Consider the following 20943-nt stretch of genomic DNA (forward strand, 5'->3'; position numbering starts at 1 on the left):
TCGCCAACTTGAGAGGCGTCAGGAAGATATTGAACATGCTAAAGTAATGCTTAAGGAAGCAAGGTTGAAGAACAAAGCAGCGTTTGGTGGTAAGCACAGACTATGACCTCGTGTTATTAAAGATGGGGATTGGGTCCTTGTATATGATAGTAGCGTGGAGAACCAGTACACTGCTATGCGGAAAATGGTTAAACGATGGTTTGGACCATATGTAGTACTTCATGTTTATGATAATGCTACCTACAAGTTATGCGAACTTGATGGAACTGAGCTCAAGGTGCCTATTGCAGGGAAAAGAGTTAAGTTGTTTAAGCAACGAGATGGTGAGATTAATATTGGAAACTTCAACACAGATCAACCTCCTGAAGACAATGTTATGTATGCATCAGACGATGAGTCTGATGATGCTCTTGATGATGCTTTATAAGTACGGTTGGCATAGGCTAGAGGCTGTGTAGGTACAGAGGGGTGGATATCGTGCAACTCCGCTCCCATGCTAAGAAAGATGCTAGAAAAATTCACATCAAGTTGTTTGAAGCTTACATGATTAATGAACAGTGGTTAAGGCCTAGAAATAGGACAAGTTCAATGCTGAATGTATGTCAAATGTGGTTAAAAAGGCCAACAGATGCCTTAATGATGACAAAAATGAGTATGCTTGAAGTGAGCATGGATGGAAGATTATGATCTAGAACTTTTGTGCTTGAAGTGCTCTACCGGCCTGTCTTTACGGCTCGTCGATTGGAGCTACGGTGAAGAAGTTATGACAGTTCGAAGTTTGAGTCGATTGCAGATCCATACCGGATTGGGAAACTACAACTGAGGTGACAGAAATGAAAAGAATGCACGGGCTTGAAGTGCTCACTTTGTGGAGCACGTCAGTCTTTTCAGTTCAATGATCGGAGTCCCAGTCGCCAAGATATTGGCCGATTAAGATACACCGGGGGTCGGCTCCGTAACAGTCCAGTCGGCTCGGTCGGTGTCTCAGCTGAGAGTTTTGTCTATTGTCCAGAGTTTGGGATGCTAGAGCAGTAGTAGCTTGATGAGTCTCATGCTCGGGATGTCATTTCATGCAATGCTTGGCCGGCAGTGGTCGTAATTGGCAATACCCGGCTGACAAGAAAGAAACTCTGACACTTTTTATCAGATGTGATGGGAAGGCCTTACTTCAATGCAATCACCTATAATTGCATTTTAAAGGTATGTAGGATTATACGAGAGATTGACACGGGCATCGAAGTTCAAGATGATAAGGTTAGTCAAGGACTGCTCACAAAGAATGCCGTGTTTGGCAGTGCTTTGTTAGATATGTATGCCAAATGTGGTGCCGTAGATTTTTGCAGAGCTTCGTGTCTAGAATGTCGGCTCTTGCAATGCTTTAAAAGATATGTATGCCCATTAAATAATGGCCAAGGGCCACAATTATGTACGCCCGAAGCTTGCCCATGACCGGCCGCCCAAAGTAAAATTAAGGGGCAAAAGTGTAAAAAGGAAGAAACAACAAGCCATGGCGTAGACACGGTAGCGAGGTCCAGCGCAGTAGGGAGGAAATGAGCTCGCGCTGAGCGGCAGAGAGCTCGAATGAGGACGAAGCAGGAGAGGAAATTTCTCACCGTGCCACAGCACTCAAATGCGGCACCACCAGTGGCGGATTTCGCGCTGGTCGGTTTCGGACCTGCCACATCATCACAGCCGCTCCCACGCCACGTCAACCACGGCGTCATGACTGCATGGTGGGGCAAAAACTAAAGAGGGCTATTATAAGAAAAAGCTATCAACGAAGAGAGAAGGAAGGGGAGTTTTAGGGCTGCAACGAGGAAGAGCAGGAGAACGAGGGCAGCGAGGATTGCAAGGAGGAGAAACTTGGGGAAAGGAGGGCTCGGAGCAAGAAAAGATCCCTCTCTCTCGCTTTCGTCCTCGAGGCAAGCAAGGCTCTCTCTCTCGATCTCCAATCAAGCTAAGCAAGGGAGTAAGGAGGTAAGCAAGGGCGAGCTCTCTCTCTCGACCTCCAATCCACAAGGCTTGCTCTCGGCCTTTGCTAAGGAAGGAACCAAGGGATACTTCCTCTTTCGGCTTAAGTAAGTGCTTTGCAACCAAGGCAACCTAGGAGACTCTTTCTCATCGGCTTAGGCAAGGAGAGATCAACAAGGGCTTGTAAGCAGTCAGGAGAAGAAATAATCTTTAGCATAGACAGTGATTGAGAAGACAAATCAAAAAGATGGAATCGACACAACAGGATTTTCCTCTTCCTCGTCAGCAGGCAAATTAGTTTAATTATCTCTTTTTGATGAATTGCGGAGGCGTTAACGGCCCGGTGTGATCTGTAATGGGAGTTTAAGCTCCTAAACTGTCATTAGCATTATTTAATGGTGTCGTTAAGGACACTTCTTCTTGACTGCGTATCAGTTTCGTCGGTGTTACCAATTTTCAAGCAAGTTTTGTGCGTCGATACCATTACCAAGTAATTAATTGCTGCTGTATTGTGCGGTGCGACAATTTTTCGCTCTGAATTTTTCCACGGCCAGTAGGCCAGCGCTAAACTGGCTCAAGTTTCGAACACTTATCCCCTGACAACGCGCTGTTCACTCGAATCTTCTCAAGGACCAACTGGAACCTTTGATTGTGAGTAACGTCCACCCCTAAGGGGGGGCCCAGATGCCTAAAGATCCTATCTTTAGACACAATCTCCCTTTACCAGACTGATGAGTCAAAGGAGTACTTTTTTGTCAGGGAGATGAGTCTTGGATTTTCAATATTACACTCCAACCCACCAGAAGCCACAACAAAAGCCTGCACAATCTCAAGGGCCTTCCTGAGCACCTAAGGGCAGGCTTTCAAGAAGAGGAGGGAATCAAATGCAAACATCTTGGCCAAGAGTTGGTTGTTACCAGGAAGAGTTAACCCTTGTGTTTCCCCCCGCTTAACAACAACTTCAAGCATCATTAATAGAGGATGCGATCCAATAGTAAAGAGAAGCGGGGCTAGGGGACATCCTTGCTTGATCGATCTTTTGGCTTCAAAGGAGCCCACAATTCTATCATTAAACAAGAGTTCCGAATATCTACCTGCACCAAGAGTGTGTATAAGCTGGCATAGACACGGCCCAAAGCCCAACGATTTCATGAAAACTTCAATGAAGGACCACACAATCCTATCATAAGCCTTGTCCAGATCTAGCAGCAGAATGCACTCCTGCTTCGTGAAGGTTGCGTACTCAATGCCAAACATTGCTATCAATATGTTGTCGTAACTTGACCTTCCTTTTGATAAACATATGCTGATGAGGGGAGATGACTTTGTCAAGGAGGGGTGACATTCAAAGAGGAGAAAATGCCTTGGCAATGATTTTGTATGCAATCAACATCATGGTTATGGGATGCCAAGGCTTAAGCTGTGAGAAACAAACATGTTTTGGGATAGGCTTGATAAGTCATCTTTTCACATTGAGATCCAAGGACCCCTTGCACATGAACGGGACCTTGAGGTCCTCCCAAAACTCCTTGAAGAACGCAGTGGTTAGAACATCCCAACCAAGGGGATTTCTCCTTGCCAAGATCTTGCAGAGAAAGTGAGCATTCATCCTCAGAGAAGGCCATCTCAACCCGACTGGCTTCAGGTTGGGAGCCTTTCTTGTTGACACTCTCGAGCAAGGTCGCTATGGCTTCATCCACCTCTCGAGAAGAGCGTGTCTCTAGTTGTCCAATGATTTGGATAAGGTGATCGAGCATCAACCTAGCCATTTTGTCCTGGTCGTGTGTAGCATTCCCATTATCATATGTGAGCAAGTGGACGCAGCCGCAATTTTCTTGATTTTTAGGGGCCTAAAAAAATGTGCTTGATTATCGGGCTTTGACTAGAGGAAGGTCCCTCGAGATATCAGTCTTGCCCTCTTGACCTCCTCGAGTTGCTACTCGTCTTCTTTGGAGGCTATTCCAAAAGCTTTTTTGGAAGTCAAATTAGCAACCTCCTCTTCAAGCTACTTCCAATGCTCTTCTCGAGCCTTTTTCATCCGAGGGCCTGAGCTTTTGATCACAATCACAAATCAAGACCAGGCTTGGCTATAATGACCAAGGATAAGATTGACAAGGCGAAACTTTTCTCCGAAGGTGGGCAGTGGAAAGGGATCGAGGTGCACGACAAACTTCTAGTGCCTAGGTGGGCTAGCTTAAGAGTGAGTGGTATCACTAGAGAGCCAGTGCGAAAACGCAATAGAGCAACATGGGCGCTGGAATGGGGTGAAGTTTCTAGATACTTCCAGAACTCCATCTTGCATTGGTCCCCTTGACTGTTTAAAGCTGCTGGGATTTTCTTGAACCCTTATTGGAGTGAAATTGCAAGAAGGATAAACAATAAAGGACTGCAACGGCTGAGCCACTTCTAAAATAGTAATAACAAGAGCTAGAAATCCTCTGACTAGGTGGTTGCCCAGTTTCAACTCAATGGCAATGAGTAGCTACTTGTCAACAGGGATGTAGAAGGCCTAGAACATGTTCTCATGCCGATATGCGAATCTATTTTTGAGTGGAAAGCTTTGAAATGGCCCATAATTAGCCGATTCTCTAAACCCCATACGAAGGGCATCTACCAATTGTTAATCCATGAGGGTGATTGGTTCGGCCCTTTAAACAAGCAGGTGAAGAAGCAATGATCAGAGGCTCGATAGGTAGAGGCCACGAAGAACATATGGAAGGCAGTGGCCTTAGTTTTTGAAGATATTTTTGTGGAAAGTTCTCTTGGAGGCCTTGTTGACAGGCGTCAAGATCCAAGCACGTGGTTCGGGTGCAAATTAGCTACTGAAGACGTCTGCCACCTTTTCATGGAATGCTCGGCTATTAGAGGCCTTGCATGAAAGATGTGCAAATGGATTCAAAGGACATGGAAGATTGGGTATTTCAAGAAGGATTTGTGCCTTGGTGGTAGACAATTCAAAGTATTGTACTACTTATTTGTACTCAAATTGTTAGATACTGCTTCTTCAATAACATCTGGAAGGCCAAGAATTGTCGTGTCTTTGATAATGACCTCTCGGTGGCTAGCTTCTCAAAGATTGTACAAGGAAGCAAGAAGATAATATAGGGTAGAGGAGCCAGTAGGGGGACGGGTAACTTGGGGAGCTTGAATCTCTCTCCTCCGAGCTCATTTTTTTTGCATTGAGTAGCTCAATTTAATCGCCTTTTCACAAGCTTTCAGGAAAAATAATTTGGGATTGGTCGAGTTTGAGAGTCGGTAGTCGTGGCGTGATTTTCGGAATCAAGTGTATCAAAAATCGGCATGAATAAGAACACTAATGGGGGCCAAAAGAGGTAAACTGTAGCCACAACGTCTTGAACCCAGGCCCTGGCCAATGAGAAAGCTTTATTTCAAATGAACTAGCCGTTTCAACTCCACTTTTTTGTGCTTCTTTTAGTCCCCAAACATATTAAAATTAGGGGTTCATGTGTCTCTTCAGTGGGGGTCGTACCACAATTGGCCCCTCTACCCTATGTGGTAAGTAAAAGGTACAACTCGAAGGATTGGCTTAGGGAATCCCTCACCATCCAGTCATGCCCTACGTAATAGTTAACTACTAGGTACCTGTAACTAGGCTTGATTGTAAACCTATGTCCTAGACATGAGCTTGAGGCTTATTTGTAATCTATTGGCCACTCTATAATACAATCACTCACAATTGTGTGTTTTGAAAAAAAAAAAAGATTTCGTGTAGAGCTTTAGATTCTAAATATTTGCTTTTGATATGTATCAAACATGGTCAAGTACAAGTAGTTGCCTTTTTCATTCCTATGGATAATGAAGCAATCTTTTAAGGTCGATGTTCTAGCTTGAGGAATTTAAATATACGGTAAGAGCTAAACCTAGTGAGAGTCTCCTGAAATGTGATGAGGTGAGCTTTAGCTTGTGAGAACAAGGGGAAAAGAGACTTGAGTACTTTGTGCTCCTTTACAAAGGTTGGTGTTTTTGAAAGGCTGTGCAATGAACAGCTCTAACTTTCTCTTTTCAAACCCCTTTTTCTCAAAGACAAGATGGGTAAAGACTCAAGAGGTTGCAAGTGTCAATTTTGCAGTTGTCTCATGTTGGCCTGAGAAATGATGCAAAAACACCTTTTTCTTAATGAACTCAACAACTAAAGCTTTGGGTTTATTTTGGAAGATAGGGTTTTAATGAATCTTTGGCCAACAACTATGAGACTTTTTTTCTTCTTTATAAAAAGTGATGACAAGTCAGCTTTTTTATTTCACCAACACCGTGCATCAAACTGGGCACCTGAGACCATCCTTTGCCTTGAGATTCCGCCGAAGGTGCTTAGTGGGATTGAACCTGCCAACTCCGTGATGCAAGTCCAAACCTCTTCCAACTAAGCTAGCTCCCTTTGGGTGACAACTATGAAGCTTAAGTGCAACAACTAAAGATTTGGACTTATTGTCTGTTGGCGTGGTAAAACATGTCTTCTTGGGGTGTTTTTGGCCTTTTAAAAGAGGCCTTGAGGAGAAGGGAGAAGGGGATACATGTTATGTTTTAAAAAAATTCTTTATATCTCTAACGAATTAATGTGAAGCTATTCACAGTTTAACACTTGAAAAGGCCCAAGTGAGTAGTGCTCGCAATAAATATGAGGTTTGATGTATTTTTGACCGGCTAAAATCACAATATCTTGAGCAGATTTCAAGCTTTCCTCGAAGAAAATCGGCAAATTGGCACAATTTTTAATGTAACTACTGATAAATGCATCAAATTTTAACCAAAAGAACGGGAAGAGTTTGGTATTCGTCTCTTTAGATGGCTCATGTGCACATCTTTCGTTTTAGTATGCCTGCCTGCAACTTCAAATCTCTTTTTGAATACAAGGGTTTTTATGAAGGAATGGCCAACCACTATATAGTCAAACCACACCAACTCCACTAGTAGGCCAACTTTCCTTTAAGAAGGCTAATTTGAAGGTGGCCTTAAAGTTGAAGACCTTGTACAAAATTAGACCTTCAAAACCCATCCTCCTATCAAGATAGGAATTTTCCAACATATGTCTGATTACTTTCATCTATAAAAGGGGGAGGGATACCGGATCCCCTCCCCAACCATGTGTCAAAACTGTTTCATTGCTTTCATCTATACTATTATAAAAGGGGGAGAGGATACCGGGGCCCCTCCCCGACCATGTTACTCCTGAGTACAATGCCTTTTAGAGTGCTCGTTGTGAGAGAGAGAGAGAGAGAGAGAGAGAGAGAGAGAGAGAGAGAGAGAGAGAGGAAGAAGAAGAAGAAGAAGAAGAAGAAGAGAGTTTTAACGTAATAGGAAACTATCCCAAGAGACCTTAAAGATCTAGCCGAAGAGAGAGAGAGAGAGAGAGAGATGCCACCAAGGCGACGCCTCCAGACTAGTAACAATAGAAGTGCATATGAATTGATAATAGCATACCTTGTCACTTGAGTTGAACCACGACTCACTTTAGTGGGTTTTCTTGGCTGAGAGTCAATTTCAATGGTCCATGTCCAAATAACAACCAAATTCCACTTTCAACATGTCCACGGTATCCCAAATTTCAAGGCTTATGGCCATGGCTATACAAATTTTTAGAAGGCAACCTTTTACTTAGACTTGTGATGGCAACCCAGTTTTTGCCTTAGCCTTCCACTACTTTGGGCAAAGAGGCCTCTGCAACCTTGCTAGGGAGTCGAGCATCGTGAAGTTGTATAGCTACATTGTAAACACAAACACACTATACATGCCCACACATTGGGTTGAGCTTTGGATTTTATGCATGCTTAGCTCATTGTATCCATGTATGAATCATTGAAAAAGTTGAATTAGGAATCCATTTGAAAAGAATTAGGGTTGTTTCCATTGCAAGTTCTTCGCTATCACTTTGCTTATATTGTTGGGTGACTTAATAGTGCCAGTGCTGCAAAATGTGCCATGGTCCTGTTTGGCCATTGCTTTTTCTCACCATGACCATTGTGTGTTTCATGCCCCTCTAATGGGACCTGCTGCACGCTCTCTTGGTTGCTAGGTAGATTCCTCTTGGTGAACAGTGGTAGCAATACATTGATCACTAGAAGTGTCTCTGAGGAGGAGGAGGACGACGATGACGACGACGCAAAAGAACTTTGTTCAGGAGGATAAGGAGGACAATTAGCTTGCATTGTTTCTAAGCATACTTTGTGCTTTACCTAGAAAGTTTTTTTACAAAATTGATCTAATTTCTCATATGTTTACTCTATTTTGTGAAAATAGTAGGAGGTCTTTCTCTCGTTTCTCTTTCAACAGCACAAATGTAAGGTGATGCACTTGTTGTCTCGAGGGATGGAGAGCCTGACCAGTTGCTTAAGATATACATCACATTTCTCAAGTAGTGTCGAATCTAGATGCCTTGCTTGCTTGCTTTCTGCATGGCTGGCTTGTCAAATTTGAGCTCAAAAATTCCTCTTTGAAGCTTGCGCCCACTTGCAGGTAACAACCTATAACGCGGCTCTCGGTTCGAGCCCTGCCTAAGATACACGCACACATGCAAAAGCAGCGATGTAGCGCTCTTTCCCAAATGCTCTCTCTCTCTCTCTCTCTCTCTCTCTCACACACACACACACACACACACTCTCTCTCTCTCTCTCTCTCTCTCTCTCTCAACAAAACACACACCCCTCCTGCACGTAGCTGCGATCAAACCCCATGTTGCCCCTGCAGCTTTCCTTGCTTCCAGACACGCGCAGAAAGACGCACTCGCCTTATTCTTTTGGGCGATTTCGTGTGCTGCTTTGTGCGGCCTGCCTCACCTTCCAAAAGCGAGCTATGGAGACAAGAAAGGCTGGGAGCATGTGGGGGCTTTTCCTGACGAGGGCGCTCATTCCTTTCTTACGCTTCCCCGTGACTCACTGCATTTTGCCTTCTTCTGCACACTATCGCAGGAGCTAATCGTAGAGAAGTTGCGTCTTTGATCTCTTTATTGAAGGTCTTCTCCACAGTCATCCTTGCCATGGCAAACTCCCGTGTCGACGTTGACAAGACTGGTAGCTTCCGCATGTCCGACTCCCTCGCCTGTGCAGGTATGTCTTCAAGAACCTCTCTCTTGTCAAAAATTGATTCCGCGGGTCATCATAGGCTGCAGTCCTCTCTTCCGAGAGAGAATGGGATGCTGTTGAAAGTGGAGCATGCTGTCGAAAAGTCAAGCGGAGAGCAACGGGAGTTTGTAGAGCATCCGAAGCCCAAGCAGGGTTCTCTAATGAAGAAACTGAGCTCGCTGATCAGCCCCAAGAAGAAGCCCCCCAAGTCAAACGCTAGAAAACAAGCCTCGTTGTCGATGCAGGATGGTCGAGATGATGGGAAGGATCATCTCGAGCTTCTGTTTGCACAAGCGGAGGCGACACTTGGAGAGCTGCTAGTGAGGGCGGGCGCATCCTTTAATGCCAAGTCCACATTGCAAGAGGATCACCATCCTCATCCGCATCATCAGCATGAGGGCTCTCGAAGTAATGGCAGTCTTGACAGCGCATCAGTGCGGCTAGGTAGCTCATTCGGTAGTAAGAGCGCTGCTGTAGTAGGGCATGTAAGGCGAAAGAGCTTGAGCCGTGTGTGGCAACAATTGGGTGGGAGCTTTTTCTGCGGGAGCGGGCATTTGAATGCTCTTTTAGGGGACGACGTGGAGCTAAGAGGGCTTGCTCCCATACCTGTGGCCACCTACTTTGACAACAATGCCGATGAGGACACAGTCGCCGATGAGTCGTATTGGCAGTCCTTGGCCGAGAGCATCCTAAGGCAGCGTCAGAAAACAACAGATGTTGATTTGTATCCTGTTGATCACCTCGATGAAGGAAATGAGTTCAGTATCAAAGACCACATGGTGGAAACAAGCCAAGATTTCTCTGTTACGACAGTGCCCTCAAGCCAACACGTACACATTGCAAGTAGAGAGGTCGAGGCCGAGTGCCAGGTGTCGGAAATAATATTGGTGCCTGTTGACCAGGATGTGTCAGAGAGGGAGGAAGATGAATGCAGATGGGCAGCATGTGGGATGAATGAGTGCAGCTTGGAAGATTCACGCGTTGAGGTGCTTGTCCCTGTAGAGTTTGGGCATGGATGTACGCGCTTGAATACAACATTGGATGCCTCGCCTAATCTGGCTCACAACTATCAGCTGCACATCCAGAGCAGGGCAGATTGTGAAGGGGTGAGCAGCAGCAGCAGCAAAAAGGTTGTAGAGCTGCTTAATCACAACAGCCGACCGATGGCGTCGGCATCGTTATCGGCATTGGATCAAAGGGCAGAGCCGATATTGGCACTGGCAGCAGCCTCGACGAGTAGCAGTGCTGTATGTGGGTCAAGTAGCAATGTTGAAGCAAGAGTGCAGCCGTCTGAAGATTTATTGTTGCCAAATGAGACTAACTTGGAATCCCCGGCCAGTGCTTCCACCTCTGGCACAGCCACGAGTGCTATAGATTCAAGAGCCCAAAAACAGCCAGAACTGGCTGCCAACAGCGCGAGAGTGTCGTTGATGGTGCTGTTACATGAAGAGGCCGCAGCAGCTGTTGAAAGTGTGGATGCCCGGGATGTGGTCGAAGAGGTTGGCCAGCAGGCACATGCGGTGGTGCCACAGGAAGAGGAGGGGTTGGTAGGCGAGGAGCCACTGGCATTGTTCTGTTGTGTGTGCATGGTGCGACGCAAGGGTGCGGCGCTAATTCCCTGTGGTCACACGTTCTGTCGCATCTGCTCGAAGCAGCTCTTTGCAGGCAGAGGGGCCTGCCCTCTGTGCAATAATCTCATTGTTCAGCTTCTTGACATTTTCTGATTATCTATGTGATAATCTCCTACATACAATGTTTTTTTTATAAAAATTCTCACAAATCAATTTTCCCTGTGCAGGGTATGTATACAAGTAGACACCCATTTTGTTGTAATTTTAGGGATGGGATTGTTGTGGGATACTATCAGGACTCAGCACCCAGAACCCGTTGTATATCAGCTCAAGCGACTCCTTGAGCTTACCGTCATGTGGACTTGTAACAATGGGAAATTTGATCAGGAAGTGAAGATGTTCACCTCATTTTTTCTCATTGAAGCTGATGAATTGAAACCAGCATTTATGGTCAAGTTTCCTTGGGTCTTTGTAGACTAGGTTAATGATGTATCTCTTTGGAAGGTTTTTGGTTATTTTAAAGAGGGAGTTGTTTCCAAACTTGCTCATTGCACCTGAAATGATTTGGTGTTGCTTTTTTAAGGACGGCTTAAACTAAACCATTTTCTTGGCCTTGATTTTTAACCTCAACTAAGGAGACTACCGGGATTTACGCCATAATCGAAGGTATTTACGACTAATGAGTGAGACTCTTGTTGCCGTCAGTGGCATAAATATTTTCACAAAGCCATTTCTACACATGTAATATTTGAACCACCTTCCTTGCCCCTTTCTTTGCTATTGTTGTTAGTTTCCTTATTTCTTATGCTCTCAATCCTTTGTTGGTCATTCATGCCATTGGTAATACGCTTCCCCTCTGATCTCTCTCTCTCTCTCTCTCTCTCTCTCTCTCTCTCTTTTCCGCCCCCCCCCCCCCCGCTTTTGTCTCTCTTTTTTGCTCCCCCATTTTTGGCTTATAGCCTTCATCTCACAGAACGTGACGTGTGTAAAGGTAGACTCCCTCCGCCATATTATGTTAGTATATTAGTAGATATAGCCTTCATCTCACAGAATGTGACACCTGTAAAGGTAGACTCCCTCCGCCATACTATGTTAGTAGATTTCCAACTAGAATCCCTTGATTTTCCTTACTTGCAATGGGTTGGAGAGAGTAGAAGATAGAAAAGTAAAAATTATCAATACCATGTACAATCATGTTGTATAGCAAAGTTGTGGATGTCTCGCGCGTTACCTTCATTTTGCGCACACATAAGAGTGCTTCATGGCTCCGTTTGTATTGAGGCATATGTAACCATAAGAATGCACCTAGCTTGCCATATTATATGTGACTTGGGGCATGTAGTGATTAAGGTTTACTAGCTTTTTTGTTCAACACATAACACGCTTATGCAACAATGTCAAACATGTGAAAACTAAAAAACATGGACTTGACAACCCAACACAAACTCTTAACCATCTTTTGTTGCTATAGAACCATAGCATTAAACAACATTCACAAAACTTGTACAAGAGCATGAGCTCATAAGTGATTCAACATAAGATGCATAAATGACTTGACATGCATGATTTTGATGCAAATGTAGTGGATATATGTAGTGATTACTCAAAAACCGTGGGTGGTGCATAGTGCTTGGTGCAAAAGGGACATCATACATGTTTACTTGAGTTTGGTTCTTTAGAGGTCCTCTTGGGTGGAAACCCTTGTGAATTCTTCTAATCAACAATTGTCCTTTCAGAATGTTCTCAATCTCTTTGACTTCGCAAAACAAAAACATGCGGTAAGAGTAGAAACTTAGTCTAATAAAACAATGTAATTCGATGCAATGTGTGTGCACATGTGAGTGATAAAAAAAGGCAAAGACCATACACAAAGTATGATGGTGAGGTGGCACACTTCCTTCACCAAGGTGCATAATTTAAAGGGAATGTATCCTTCGCCCATGAGTAGATTGCCTTCAGTGTTGAAGGGGAATATTGGCTTAGTAAGGTTCATGTACACCTTTAGTGTTGAAGGGTACTATCTTCAACATTTTATAAAACTTGGTAAGGATATTGTTACCTTGTCGGTACTCTCGTTTGTGAAGCGACAAGTTTGCATAGTTTGTTTTTTGACTATGCTCCTGAATGCTCTTTAAATTCACAAAATTGATACTAAGTAAGTTTCACCATCATCATCTTCCAAGCACCGATTCATTTAAATGAACAAATATGTGCATTTTCTTTAATACCAATTAAAAGAGGTTTAAAGACAATCAAAGAGTGTTGATTTATTTGAATAAGAATATCATTTCATTGAAGATACTGAGAATAGGCATACATCTTTTGAAGCTCCACACGATCACAATCAATTGGGTTTCACATTAAAGATTCTATAGCATGAGGATAGCCACTGAACAAGAAAAGCAAAGGTAAAAAATGTCATGCTCTGATTACAAGACATGTGTAGCAATGCATTGCTTGGCATTTCTTTATTACATATGCCGAATTTTGTGTGGCCTTGCATTGCTTGCCTATGGTTGTTGGATATCTCAACCTGAAAGTGCTCCGTAGGTGATTGCATTTGTAGAAAGTCCTTGACTAGAAAATGTTTTTGCAGTTGGGGAGCTGCTTGCTTGCTTCATCAAAAGAGAACCTCCGCATGTCTTTGTTGGGCATATCCTCCTATAAGAGCCCTTCGAGAGACTTTGTCAAAGAGGATTGCCATCAAGAAGTGTTCGAGCTTATGTGAGGGACACAACGTGTGGCATACATATAGATCAAAGCACGACCAAGCATGAGCAAGGCTTTCGTGCCACATCCATGTTGGGCATATCCTGCAGTCAATGTGTTCCATGTGATGACATTGTGGACAGAAAGCCCATTGCTTGAGAGCATCCAACAAAATTTTCTGAGAGCCTCCTCCTTGGCTAGCCTTTGTGGGGTATATCCTCCTTAAAGAGCATTTGAGAGACCTTGTCTAGTGAGAAACACTCAATTCCCATATGGTTAAATAGCATAGAGCTTCCTTGCCACAACCATGTTGAACATACCATGCAATCAACACTCTCCATGAAACGACATCCCGTAGGATTCCCATTAAGAACTTTTCACACTTTGGTCAGGGCACCACATGTGGCATACATATCGATCAAAGCACGGCCAAACATGACTTCTTTCTCTAATAGTCTCTAAGGCCACATGCCTTCAATTGCAAGCATAGGTGGGAGAAAATGCTTGCACAGAAGCTGGACAAAGTCAACAAAACAAATTTTCACTCCTGCAAGTAAAATGTAAAATTGGAGTTGACTCTTATGGTTAATAATTTGTGCAGTATTATTGGCAAAACAAAGCAACGATCGACAACTTGAGATGTTGAGTTAAAGTGGATTGAAAGGCAAAATACATCATATTTCAAGGATCAATATACCAACGCTAGTATGAAAAAAATTGGATAAGTTATTTGGTACCCATATGAAGGATGCAAAAATTATTTTGAAGATTCATTTTTTTCTCTCATCATAAATAAAAGTACAACTCTTACGAGTCATATTAATAGCATGTGTAGTCTCATGTTGTAATTGGTTATAATAAATTCCAAATTTGAAGAAGACGATGCTATCATAGTTCTTCTCAAGTGTGTATAGGTTTTGTTTAAATACATGACCATAAATATTATCTTGTAGAATCCCCCCACATTTGTGGCTAAAAGCATGCATTGGTGGTACAAAAAAAGGACATTTTTTTGTTTCTACCTAGTTGGTACTTCTAGATATATCCAGGTTGTTTTGGAGCGAACCTTTTTTGTCCTCTAAATTCTAGTACTATAGAAGAAAATGTATTGAAAATTGAAACACCACTCCTTTGAAAGAAAACGTGGGTGGTGTAATTATGGATGGGAGTTGTACGTTTGATTTCGTGTGATGTGTCACTCTCTATCCCACCAAGCAACAGCTTTGCACCTCTTTCACAGACAACATCTTTGTCAAGGATTTTTGAGCAAAGGCTTTGCACCTCTCACACTTTGTTGTGCAGCTAGCGAGGTCTCTAGCTATGCACCATCGCGACTATGAGGATGCCTGCGAGGAAGTCTGCTCTGCCAAGGCGTCACTAGACAAGGGGAAGAAGCCTAGGACCATGGATGCAAGATCCTCCCTCATAGATACAAAATCTCCTCAGAGCATCAACACCCCAAACACGAGAGCTAGCAAGGGGAGCTTCTCTGTGGAGAAATTAGCTAAGTCTGGAGCGCTTTTTGGCAAGGACGAGACTCAGTCATCTACAAAACCCAGAGGTTGTTGTTCCTCCTTTGCATGTGTACATTTTTGTGTGTTGTGTCACTGGATTTGATTTTCTTTCATGAAAGGTAGCTATTGTCATTTGAATATTTCAAGGTTTTGAGCCCTATATCTTTTCTTGTTAAATTGCATGCATGCAAGTGTATGTATGGTATCTTGAGAGCTCTATATATATATATATATATTTGCATTGCATACATGCAAGTATATCTGCAATGATCCAAACACAAATTTAAAGCTCTATAGGGTAGTGAAGGTTAACATATAAAATGAAGCACTTTACAGTACCAAATTTGGTATACCAAAATTTGCACTAGCAAGGTCATCCATGTGATAAAGAGCAGTTCAGAATCTTTGTGTTGAGTTTTAACATTACTTAAATGTCACCAAAAGAAAGACATATAGGAAGCATGCTTAGGTATTTGGTTTGGTAGAATGAGGGCATGTCTAATGAGCTTCGTGTTTCCATATTGCAAGAAAAAACAAAATGGAGGAATACCCTCTTTTGACCAAGTTTTGTTATACAGCCAAAGAGCTTCATGAGGATCATGGTCTAAGCATGGAGGGTGTGCTTCTAAATGATCTTATAGAAGAAGACCTCCCTAACGACCAGTGGATGACTGTTTTCAAGCAACGCTACAAGAAGAATGCAAAGATTTACTTGAATCATGAGCATCCAAGACTGGTTGAAGATTGCAGGTTCCTATTCCACAAGGTATACCAAGCCCCTCCATATTGTGGGGAAATCATTGCAAAGTTTTCACACTGCTTTGCTTTCAAGAAATGCCATGCGGCAACAAAGGACCCTGCACACCATAAGATTTCATGGACGAGGTTTGGAGAGAGTGTACTCAGTATGTGTGTCAGCCGTTTGGGAGGGTTGGAGCGGAAGGTCGAAACTTGGCGAAGGGCAAACGGTGCCTCCTATGGAGGCCACCCGTCATCTATCAAGAAGCCCCGCCTTACACAAAGTGGTAGTAATATCTGTACAGAGGTAGACCACCCACAATGTCACAGACACTTGACTATTTTATAGACATGGAAAGTATTGTTGAGACAGTGCCTCAAACATGTGCAGATGCATCCGATAGGCTGAAAGAGTTGAGAGCATCTCTGCAACATAACAAGAAAACTTTATTGAGAGAGGAGGGTTCCAATGTTGTTGCGAAACAGATAAAAGATGACATAGAGCACTATGAAGTGCACCTTGCAAAACTAAAGTAGGAAAACCCTTGCAATGATGAGGACATCAAAGAGGAGAAGGCTAATTTGGCAGCCGATCGACACATACTTTATCGACTTGGAAACAACGAGGACATAAAGAAGGAGGTTGATTTGCAACAAGTAATTATTGACATAAATGCCTTGAGAAAGTAATTTTGGTATTTATGGCAACTTTTGGTAGTGTTGATAACTTCTATTTGTTGTTGCCGTGGTAGTTCTAATGCGTTTGGTGGTTTATGGCAGTTTTTGGTACTTCTGTTGATTTTTCCAGTATTGATAGATTCTAGCAGGTCTCACATTTCTGAATTTTTTTGGTAGTTTTTTGTTTGGGATTGCTTATATTGTTGTTGGTTGGCAACATGCTGAGTATGATATGCTGGAGGAAGCACAAGGCCACACCCTCTTTGTGAAGCAGATGATTGCTGATGTTAGTCTTAGGAAGAGATTCATGTTATATCCTAGGTCCCAAGTTGTTGATTTGGTGGGTATGATCTACGTGTTTGGTGTGTATGTTGCATGTGGTGAGTTGTTGGAGTATGTAGGGATTGTTGGAATCTTTATGCTCAAGTTTCAACATCAGTATCACCCCCTTTGCTCAGTGATTTGTTACAAAGCAAGGATCATTGTGCTAGACCTCGTTGTACTATGATAATCCTCGAGGTAGCATCATGTTGTGAAGAGAAAGTATGCATGTGTTTGGAAAATCATATGCTTACCTACACTGAATGTGAAGTTATTTGTAAGTATGTGCTGTCTTTCTCTATTTTTGCAGAGGAAGAGGATGCTGCAGCGGCTGGGCCCAATGGAAGAAATGGAGAGGCGGCCGGATGGGAAGGGTGCCACAAAGTCTGTTGCAAGTCGTATATGGGAGGAGGATGAGGTTACTAAAGAGATAGGGGATGTTCGCCATGATTTAAGTATGGTAGTGTGGAAGGGAAGGAGATTGAGAAGGGACAACAATATGATAGTGAAGAAAACACTGACTACGAGGACAAAGATGCTAAAAAGAATAAAGGCAATGTGGGAGGTAAAGTCCCTCACCTAGTGGAGCTAGATGCTGCCGAACCAAATGTTGTTGACATGAATCCTGAAGATCAAACACTAGAGAGGATGAGAACATGCAAGGGGAAGGTGCAACAACCAAGAAGGGAATGGAAGAACCTAAAGGGGCAGGGGAAGAGGCCAAGCAAGGGGTGGAAGCCAAGAAGGGGGATGAGGGGGAGGCCAAAGATGGGGGTGGATTCCAAGGACGGAAAAGGGGTAGATGATGCCAAGAAAGGGGAAGGGACACATGCCAAGAAGGGGAAAAGGCATGCAATGCAAAGAACATGGACGGGGTCAAGGATGCCAAAAGTGGATAGCACCAACGGGGGTGTGGATCCAATGGCTAATGATGTTGTACAAAATCTGACAGGTGATTCCACTAATTCGGCGACCCTATCGGAGCTTTTTTGTGTGCAAAGAAAGAAGTGCAACCACGCTTGTGACCAGTTCTCTCGTGCATGCAGATTGTAGACCTTCTGACATGCTTATGTATTTTTCACAATGTGCTTTTTATTTCACTGAATCAATTCAACTTTTGGCCTTTGTCTTTCATCCCTTGTTCTCTCTATGGTACTTGTGGACAAGGCATCCGTCTTTTGATGCTAGCAACACAGTTTTGATGGATGATTGTAGATACAATGGTCGCTCAAAAATAACAATGAGAAATGTCTTGTAATCAGATCATACGAACTTGTGGTGGTAGAAAAAGATTACCCTAAATACTTGGTGGGCCTCCTGTTGCTGTGGTTGCTTGGATGGATACGCAATTGGTACCCAACAACGTACACTTGCAAGAACCCAATCTTGACATAGAAGATGATATTTCTGGGCATGTTGTTGATTACTTCATAGAGGTGGAGGGTTACTCTTATATATCTAATCAAAATGATTCACTTTTACCTTCTTTGGTACAATATAGAACCAATACATAACAATACACAATGAAGTGGGTTCTTTTGAGAGCCTTTGGTACTATACAACCATTTTCCCCTGAAATAGAATAGCATTCAAGAGCTGGACATTACTTAAGACAATCAAATTTGAGACTATTTAGAGAACATTTTGTGCTATATAAGTCCACTGCCATGCAATGAAGTACCAAATTTTGTCCTCCATTTAGGCTTTGGTCCAATACAAGTGGCTTTTGGTAATGGTAAGAACAATTGGCATTTAATGAGAGGTTAGAATTTGGCAGTGCCTTGAGGCATTTGGTGCTATGTGGAACTCCTGCAATGCAGGAGAGTACCAAATTGAATAGCTCCAAGATGCTTGGGTACTATTCATGAAACCTTTGGTACTATAACAAGCTATTTTCATAATTGTTACTGTCTTTAGACTTTTGATACTATGTACAACCATTGGCATGCGTACCAAATTGGGTAGTTTACAGAGGCTTGGGTACTATCAGAGAACTTTGGTACTCTGAAGGACCATTTACATATAATAAAAAGTCCGATTTGGTACTCTCTGTCTACTTTTGACTCATAGAAGAAACCATGTAGAAGAGTATCCATATGGGTACTTTGCAAATGCTTTGGTGATAAACAAGAATGCTTTGGTACTATAGAGGGAGTAGGTTTGGTACTGCACAAAGACTTTGGTACTACACAATTAGGCTTTGGTGAAATAGAGTGAGGCTTCGTTACTCTATAGATAGCTTTGGTGCCTCTAGGGAAGGAATATGCACTCTAAAGAGGATTTGGTACTCTATAGATAGGCTTTGGAATTACTAGTATACAATTGAACACCAAATTTGGTATTTCACAAGGGCTTTGGTTCTATGCATGATTGTTTTGGAACTACATAGGAATGCATTGGTACTGTATATAACCTTTGTAAGGTACTATACACACCCACTGCCATATAGCAGACTACCAAATTTGGTATTGTCTTGATCAAATCAACCTTAAATCTTACCAAACAAATTACAATTGCTAAGAAATGCTGTACCTGAGAGTCATCCAATAGACGCACAGGATGTTTGACAACACTTTTCCTTCCAATTCTCTTCTTGCATATGTCCTTCTTGTTAGGTGAAACTCTGGTCTTTGATGTCCAAAAGGCATACACCAAATCTCTTGTTTCCTTGGTGATAACGGTTCCTCGAGGCAATTGTCTCTCACAAGCACTCAATGGAAACATTTCATCTTCATATTTATTCTCCAGCCTTGAACTTACAACATCTATATTCCTTGGATGGATACCCAAGACACTAGCAATTTTAGATTGGTTTACTGAGGTCACAACTGTTTTTATCAAGTATCAAGTCTTGTAATCAAGATTAAGTTTATAATCAAGTCCCAAGCTCTTGTACATTGTGAGTGCCTCTTCTCTTGCTCTCTTCTAGCTCGAGATGCGCTCATAATAGTTTGGTAAGACTCCTCTTCTTGATCTTGCCTAGCCATGTAGCTGTCTATTTTGGAAGGCATTGCATCCAACTTGGCAAAGTTGTAGCAACAACTTCAGGAGCTACATGCACAATGGAAAACAAATCCACCACACTTGCCAAGTCCACTGGTGCAATACCTTGAACACCAAGTCCAAGAACTACATAAAGCCACTATGTGCCAAAATCCATCCATGATTTTGGCTAGTCCAATGGGGCAACTAGAGCACCCATACTTGCCAAGTCTAGTGCTACAAGAGCTTCAAATCCCATCCCAAGGGCTTCAACTCCCATCCCAAGAACTTCAACCCCCAGTCCAAGAACTACAAGAAGTCAATATGTGCCAAAATCCACTCGTGGTTTCAGCTAGTCCACCACAGTAAAAGAGGGAACCCAAGGTCAAACCACCTGGAAAGAATGATGTGACAAGATCAAAGTTTAGAGGCTTCTTTCAATAAGTGGAGCTATTTATATGCATATAGCCAAAGCTTTATCCTGACAATGCTTCTCAAGTTAGTCTCATTGGCGCACTCCTCTCAACACACTTTGAAGAAGTAGTTGTTGAAACCAAGCTTCACAAGCTACAACAAGACTATCAATCTTGTTCATTCATTGGGAAAGGAATGTAAAAGCTTTTCTTTATGGATATTAACGTCTGTCATGGGCCTTCAGGTGACATTGTTTCAAATCCAGGACCACAACTAATATCAAGATTTTGGAAGGGATGATTCAAGCTTTAAGCGGTAAAAATCAACCTCTTTTCGTCCGATCATCCACATAGTGATGGACAAACAGAAGGGTTGAAACGAGCCTTACAGCAATATCTTTTATGCACAATCAACTACCATCAGGACAATTGGGTAAAATTGCTGGCCTTGGCTAAGTTTACCTACAAAAACACTATTCATGCTTCTACTCGACATACCCCATTCTTTGCCAATCATGGCCAAGACTCAAAAGACAGATCTCCACATAAATCGCCAAGTGGAGAACCCGACTGCCAAAGATTTAGCCACACATCTATAAAGCATTCATAAATAATCGACAACGAATATCAGAAGATCTCAATACATTAGGAAAAATATGAACCCCAAAAGGTCACTTTAGCTTAAGGGGTGATTAAGCATGGACCAATAGGAAGAGGGTTGTGGCCACATCTATACCCTCTCAAAAGGTAGGGTAGTAGGGGGCATGGGGGTCTATTTGTTCCCCTCATTATAGCTTTGTCCCCTAGAAAGAGAGAGAAGCGGGAAAGGAGTGGGGGGGGGGGGGGGGGGGGGGGGGTGTTCCCTCCATTTTCATGGGCGTCCATAAAGTAACCCTATTTTTTTTTTTTGTTGGAAAATACCTAGATCTCACTTTTCACTCTCCAAAAGCTCTTTAACCAAATACATGGT

General features: G+C 42.8%; 1 protein-coding gene across 1 annotated transcript; it reads left to right on the plus strand.

Moving 5' to 3' along the window:
- The first annotated feature begins 8481 nt into the window (after positions 1–8481).
- LOC147427708 (uncharacterized) lies at positions 8482–11158 on the plus strand. The gene has a single exon (XM_086497276.1). It carries the CDS (start codon positions 8963–8965, stop codon positions 10769–10771), a length of 1809 nt encoding a protein of 602 aa, XP_086353402.1. The 5' UTR covers positions 8482–8962; the 3' UTR covers positions 10772–11158.
- The last annotated feature ends 9785 nt before the right edge of the window (positions 11159–20943 follow it).

Source organism: Adiantum capillus-veneris, chromosome 23, assembly GCF_014529385.1.
Source record: "Adiantum capillus-veneris isolate H3 chromosome 23, ASM1452938v2, whole genome shotgun sequence".
NCBI lineage: Eukaryota > Viridiplantae > Streptophyta > Polypodiopsida > Polypodiales > Pteridaceae > Adiantum > Adiantum capillus-veneris.

Excerpts from the sequence above, each read along its gene's own strand:
- LOC147427708 (XM_086497276.1), top strand. The coding sequence starts at position 8,963 with ATGGCAAACTCCCGTGTCGACGTTGACAAGACTGGTAGCTTCCGCATG.